This window comes from Nansenia antarctica (genome assembly GCF_963989245.1).
Source record: "Nansenia antarctica genome assembly, chromosome: 5".
NCBI lineage: Eukaryota > Metazoa > Chordata > Actinopteri > Argentiniformes > Microstomatidae > Nansenia > Nansenia antarctica.
Genome location: NC_137690.1, coordinates 47,895,065 through 47,902,564, shown reverse-complemented (window position 1 = coordinate 47,902,564; position 7,500 = coordinate 47,895,065). Strand labels below are relative to the sequence as shown.

At 43.5% G+C, this 7,500-nt stretch overlaps 1 protein-coding gene across 11 annotated transcripts in view; it reads right to left on the bottom strand.

The window, feature by feature from the left end:
• LOC308157224 (muscleblind-like protein 1) overlaps positions 1-7,500 on the bottom strand; it is a gene marked incomplete at both ends in the record, with an annotated part of 82,830 nt that overhangs the window by 2,937 nt on the left and 72,393 nt on the right. For 2 of the 11 annotated variants that reach the window (XM_080530732.1, XM_080530739.1), the window contains 4 exons: positions 601-636; positions 1,895-2,045; positions 3,006-3,059; positions 5,030-5,269. In XM_080530732.1, coding sequence (XP_080386858.1) covers positions 601-636; positions 1,895-2,045; positions 3,006-3,059; positions 5,030-5,269 — 481 coding nt within the window. The remainder of the gene's footprint in view (positions 1-600; positions 637-1,894; positions 2,046-3,005; positions 3,060-5,029; positions 5,270-7,500) is intronic. The other 9 variants (XM_080530735.1, XM_080530740.1, XM_080530736.1 and 6 more) reach the window with 5 other exon arrangements.

Sequence of the window (7,500 nt, the reverse complement as noted above, 5' to 3'; positions counted from 1 at the left end):
AAACTAACCCTATCTGCAACTCACAGTCCATCCTAATCCACACTCACCCTCAGGGCATAAGCAAGGATGGATTTTATTTCTATATTTATTAAACAATGCCTTTCAATTCAAATGGAAATTGAAATGGTAATTTGTTTTAATGCAATTGACATTTGTTAGCAGTATGCTACAACACTTGTGCTGCATATCAATAGTCTAAAGTAGCTTCCTTCTCCAATCTGCCTTCCTTCAACCACAAAACTGGCCAAGGCACAGCAAAATCCCTGGTAGTTTTCTGCCATATTGCTTCCATCTCTTGTACTAGACCAAGTCTTTCCTTGCGTCCTCTATCGTCACCTCCTTCTCAAAACCCATTGGATGAGAAGGTCCGAGGTACCTCCCCTCCCCTCCTCAGACCGGCTCCTCCAATGGGGTTTCGACAAGAGGAACCAATAAGCAATCAAGGAAAGACGGTTGAGATTCAAACCCGGATGTCTTTCTAGATCAGCGCAGGTGAAGGAGACAAGACAAGGAGAGTAATCACATAAGTGAATGAATTGAGATGGAGTGTGAGTGACGGAAAAGGCTCAGAGATAATCAGGAAAGAGAGCTGGCACCTACCAACACTTGTTGCAGGTGTCATGCAAAATATTGAGCCTGCCCATCATGCATTGCCACAGGAAGTGGATCGGAAAAGGGAGATGGGGAGAAGAAATCAACACAACAACAACAACAACACAAGTGTCATTAGAGGTCAGACCACAGAGGGAGAGAGTGTTGTTATGAGCACACAGAGGATACAGTACATTTAAAAAAAACAGCATTACAACAAATACATCACCAAGGTGCTGTGCGGGTAAAAACCAACTGTCACATTTAAGCAGTTACAGTTAGTTGTGGGTAACAGCCAACTGTAACTGCTTAAAATCATCATCTGTTGAACAAATGTGACACGGTCTGGTCCTTTGGGCCGCAAGTCGGCAACCAATCAAAATGTTCAGACTTTTATTTCGAAACACGGAAATACATTTCAACGTTGTTGAAAATCACGACACAACCCCGCAAAATACTGCAATGCAATGGAGAGCGAGTAGTCCCCACCGCTACCTATAGGTAACTATAACTACTACTTTACATTGTTAGTAGGCTCACAAAACAAGCTGTGTTAGTTGACTAGCGAGTGTGTCGCTGATTTTCAACAACGCTGAAATGGGTTTAAATTTTTCGAAAGAAAAGTCTGAACATTAAATCGGATGCCGACTTGCGGACCAATTGACCAGACCGTGTCACAAATAATATTGCTGACATCAATGATGTGAACAAAAACACATACTGTAAACAAAGACTTCAGATGTGAGGCGTATAGATGGTGTGTTTGTATTGTAGGGCATCTTTCTAACACTGGGTACACCACTACAGCCTGTCTTGGCCCCAGACAATAACTTTCACTGATCTATAATCACTGATGTGCCAGAACGAATGGTCTAATTCTCCTTCTGGTAATGTAAAAGTTGTTGGCACATGGGTCTCTATGGATGACGGTCTGGTCAGTGTAAATTACTGTGACTTGACAGGCCAATACTGTGAGGAGTGCAGAGGCTGAGTATCAGTATCACTCACTGAGCAGAATCGATGTCAGGCTAATTTTAGGTTGTCAGGGAGGACTGTGGGACAGTTTTAAGATGCCTGTGTGTGTGTGTGTGTGTGTGTGTGTGTGTGCGCGTGCATATGTGTGCGTGCATATGTGTGCGTGTTTCTTTGTGTTTCACCTCATATGATCATACTTCCATACACCTCTATACACCTACTTAAAAATAATACCAACCAAAATCAGAATCAGTTTAGTTCGTTTTAACATACATGCCTGACTGTCAGTCAGTGGAGGTCAGATGACATCGGAGGTGTCAAACCTTACCTGATGGTATGAAGGCAGCCTGCTGCTGGAACTGCATGTTGGCCAGGGCCTGTTGGTACTGGAACATGCCAGCGTTGAACATCTGCGTGGCACCGTTGGCTTTTTCAAGTGCGGGTCTCTTTGGTAACGGAGGTAAAATGGGGGGGAGTCCCTAAAGGAGGGACCAGATGGTGGGGAACACACACAAAAACAAAGGGATGGGAGTGAGGAAAAATAAAGGAATGGTGGTGATATAAATAAAGGACAGGGAGAGAAGAGAATGTCATTAAGAGGACATAGGTGTCACCTTCTAAAACCAAAACAAAACATCAGCAAGCAAGCAAGTGGCCTATGCTACTCCTTCAAAAGCAAGCTGCTACTGGTGCTAGCCTAGCTGTCATCAACACACAGACAACATCGACGGAAATGATCATATTATGACTACCGGTAAGCTCTGTAAAGTATATATGGATAATGCAAAACAAGCAAATGCTAATATTGCACGAAATGTGCGATCTCGGGAGCTCTTTTGATAAGAGCTGTCAACAGAAATTAGATTAACAAGGAAAAGCTGCACTGCTAGCCCCATGACAAACTGTAGCTACAGGCCACGTTCATTCTGTCATAACAAACAGAAGTACCTCTCCCAGAATCAGACATGCAGAATTGGAAATAATAAATTCATGCAATACAATCTACACTGTATACATTTGTATGTAGGCACTACTCATGCTACCAAATGTCTACGTTGTAACAATTTAAAATACAACAAAAGTTGTTACTTGATTAAATACATTAACAAGACCTTCTGTAGTGAAGTTAGAGTAGCCCAGAGGTGATAAACTGACTTTGGAATGGTAAATATAGCTAGATAAGCTTAGGTTAGCTTTTATCCAATCACATTTAATTTCAACATGTAAAAGATAGAAGGCAATGGCAGTCCAAACTATTAACCAATAGGCCACAATCAATTTATCACCCCATCAATAAGATCTTAGTAAACAGTAAATAACTGTATATTAAATACCTTATAAATACTATATACGGTATTTACAAGGTTTTTAGTTGAACGACTACAGTATCTAGAATAACAGAGCTACATGCCAAGCTTAAAGGTGAAAGGTCATAGTACCAGGTCAAAGGTTGCGTCGAGGGGTCGCTTCAGTGATTTGACAGCCGACTGAGTCTTAATTAGCAGGCAGCGAGCACATGATGGCAATGGGCCAATGGGGGTTCAAGCGCATTAACATAAACCAGCAAGCAGAGGTGCATCATGGGAGCAGCAGTGCAGTTTGGGTTGGTGAGAAAAAAAAGAACAAAAAAAAGGAACAAAACAAAACAAAAAAACAAATAAAAAACAAATCATCGGAATGCAATACACAACAAAATAACAAGACTAGGGCGTGCACATTAATAACTGAAGGCTTGTTACTTCTGAGCCAAAGAGAAGTTGATTACACTTTAAACAAATGACAGCTTTAATAAAGCGTGTAGAAGGCCTACATACAGTGTAGTAGATGCCTCATAGGCCTGCTTTGACACCCTAGTTTTGAGGCAGCAGCTGTATGAAGGCCTTATACACGCTTTATGGATGCTTCATTGAACCAGGAAGTTGTAATTAGAAGGCAACTCTCTCCCAGTATCAAGAGTCAACATGAGTCTGTAACCCCACAAAGCATAACAAGTCGACACTTCTATAGTGTTTTCAGTTAAGCATTAGAAGGCATACAGTTATAACATAGGTTATAACACATGTTATACAGCATAATAATAGTATAAACAAGTAAAAGGGAAGTTGGCTCCCTTTTTTTTTTTGCTGATAAAATCACACATTACCGTTAACGGTTCTCAGCTTGGCTTGTGGTCAGAGTTTCTAAGGGGGGCGGGGAGATGACAGGAGGGGGAGGGGCTAGGGGAGGGGGCGGGGCAGAGGACAGGAGGGGGTGGGGCTGAGGGGGGGTGACAGAGGGGGAGGGGCAGATGACAGGAGTAGGTAGGGCAGGATACAGGAGCCGGCGGGGCAGATGACAGGAGGGGGTGGGGTGGGGGGGGGGGGGTGACAGGAATGGGAGGGCTGGAGGGCTGGGCAGAAGGGGGAGGAGCCATAGGAGATGACAGGAGCAGCAGAGCTTGGGATATGTGCTGTGAGGTTGAGGGGAGACTTGAGGTAGAAGTTGCACCTAACGACAGATTTAAGATCAGATTCCCTCAAAGGGATTGTTTACTCAAAAAATGATGATGAAAAAAGCATGATTTCCCATGTGCCTTAGCTTTGGTCCATTCAATATGGATATTTAGTTCTCTTACTTGATATAGGTTGTTTTGATAGCATCACTACAGGAGAACATCTGGTCATGGCATAGATCACGTTTTCTTACGATGACTGATGGACAGATGATTCACTTACTTAGACAATGTATTTGTTGTAAGTCGCTTTGGATAAAGGTGTCTGCTAAATGCCAACATTGTAAATGTAAATGCAACTCATCTAGTGGTCATCTGAAGGCTATGAATGGAAGCAAATTAGACCTCTGGTCTCCGGATCAATATCTTTAATATTCCATAATGAATAGGTGTCATAGTGATGTTGACAATAAACAAGGGTGTATAATACCTCAACATATGTTGATGTTCGATGAGGGTATACCTCATCATTGTAAAATTCACAGTAGCCATCATCATAGAGTTAATTTCAAAACATGGCTACCAAGTATCTCAGTAAGGGAATACATACATTAAATCAAATCAAATATCCCAAAACTGGAATCGACCAGACCAAAGCTCCAAAGAAAACCATGTTACATTGTGCATTGACCTAACTACCTGTTCAACCCAAATCCTAAACTCAACCATCAGGGTGTATATGAACATATCTGGGGGGGGTAATCCATCAATGTCGCTAAAGGAAAATCCAGGCTTATTTTTGATAACTCTCTTAATAACTCGACTTAATAAGCCATGAATAAGCCTGCAATTTCCTTCAGCGATTTTCCTTCATACCCCCCTGATCTGTGGTTAGGGACAACGACTAACTAGGTCCTGAGGATGGGCGGTCATGACAAGGCAGGGTAGGGTCTGAGGTGAGAGTGTGAGGAGGGGGTCGTCCTGGTTGTTGTGTACGGGGGGGGGGGGGCGTAGTTACGGAGGTACACCTACCATGGCTGCGGCGGCGGCAGCTTGGTTGACCTGGTGCTGGGCGGCCTTGATCTTGGCCTGGAGGTGGGCGGGGGGGTGGAAGTATTTACACTTCTCCCTGGAGCAGCGGCCCTTGATGTAGTCCATGCACACGGTGACGGTGTTGTCGTTGGTGTCGATCATGGTGCTGTCGGACGGGTGGGCGAAGCGGCAGTCGTTCTCCCCCCGCGTGCAGTTGCCCCTCTGGTACTCCCGACACACCTGGGGGGGTGGGGCGGTGGGTAGACACACACACAGACACGCACACACACACACAGACACGCACGCACGCACACACACACACACGCATACAGACAGACACACACACAGACGCACACACACACACACACACAGAGACAGACAGACACACACATACACACACGCAGAGGCACACACACACACAGACAGACACACACACATACACACACACACACACACACACACACACACAGGAGGTGCAAAAAGAAAAGCATACAATCAATATCTCTATTCAACTGAGCTCGTAATTATGTTGTTGTATATACTGAAGGAGCAGGGCGTAACTTTGTTGGCAATCTGCCACCCCTGGCCCCCACACTTCAGTTTGTGTTCCCAAACAACAGCAACACCCTCCCTAATAATAATATAACCGCCCGAAATGGACTTGTGCAGTGTTGGACATTAGCTGTTGTGTTTCTGCATGCGCAGCGCGCACCGTTGGAAGAGGAACCAGACACCCTCGACCCCTCCTCTAGAACACCCCTGGCAGCAACAACATCTTTTTATACCAATCGAGTGTCAGGTAGGACGCTCCATTTTAGAAAGTGCTTTTTCCGGACCAAAACAGTCGGTTCATAAATAAAACATATCATTCAAGGGATCTCTTCCCCTGATCGCTGCAGAGGGAACATTAGCCATTACAACCATTAGGAAGCTTCTGGAAAGCTTGACCATTGGACAGACTAGACTTGTAAAAAGTTATTACCTACACCTAGGGTTTAACCGTAGCCTAGCAACCCTAACACGAGTGCTATGAAATGTCGGATTGGGATCCCAGTTTTCTCCAGCTCAATAATGATGAACCGGTTGTCTCTCATTGTTATGTAAAGCGCTTTGTAACCTGCTTTGGAAAAGTTATATCTAACAGTATATCAATAACTGAGTAATACGTGTAAGGTATGTCTACCACTCTCACAGGCACGGAGCTTTCTGAACCTCAGGCTATCAATAATGACAGGGAAAGTAAAAGCCGTTACTGTTAATTAGCGGTCAGAATGAATAATCGCGAGCATAAACACAGTCATCAATATCTCATAACGTTCACCTTCCCTCACTTCATCCATCAAGCTTAAATATTTATGTCAGTTTGCATATTGATGGCCTTGGGAAGAGTACAACGGTAATGTATGTTCCTTAGTGAGCCAGGAGGGGGCAGTATCTGCATAGGCAGGTGGGTAGACTCAGAGTGTCGAGGTGAAGAAATGAGGCACATCCCAATAGTCTTGAACAGCTTCCCTCTACTTCACATGTAAATAATTATATTCCGAACACAATGTATGTGTGTGTGTGTGTGTGCTATTATGATTATTTTTTTACATTTAGCAGATGCCTTTATTCAAAGTGACTTACAACAAATACATCTAAGTAAGTGAATCATCTATCCATCAGTCGTCGTCTGAAAAAGTAATCTATGCTCGGGCCAGGGGCCATTGCCAGTCACAATGCTAGAATGGATTTGTTTTGTTTGTTTGTTTATAGTTTATTTACAGGGGCGTAGAGGGGATGAAGAGGTTTCGATTCAATGGGACTTCGATGACAGACTGACTTCATATCAGACTGACTGACTTCAAATTGAACACAGCGACGTGTTGTCGGTTTGTACCAGCTCATGTCGACTGACATTGATTGATTGACTTGTGGACTGGCCTGTAGGGAGAAGGAACAGATATATAGGGAGAAGGAACATGGGCTCTGGACTTTTAAACTGTAAAAATAAAAAAAAAAAAATAAATATATCTGTCTGTCTGTCTGTCTGTCTGTCTGTCTGTCTGTCTCTCTATCTATCTATCTATCTATCTATCTATCTATCTATCTATCTATCTATCTATCTATCTATCTATCTATCTATCTATCTATCTATCTACCAGTAGATGACAAATATCTAACATACGAGCCAGACTGTTAAATATTGTTAATACTAATATAATAATTATTAGTAATTCTCCTATAGTTGATGTCACTCCCCGATCCCTCCAGCGTGTTACACTGCTGTATGTTATCTGGTAACTGCCTGCCTGTTTACCTGCCTGCCTGTTTACCTGCCTGCCTGGTAACTACCTGCCTGTTTACCTGACTACCTGTTTACCTGACTACCTGGTAACTGCCTGCCTGTTTACCTGCCTGCCTGTTTACCTGATTACCTGGTAACTGCCTGCCTGTTTACCTGCCTGCCTGTTTACCTGATTACCTGGTAA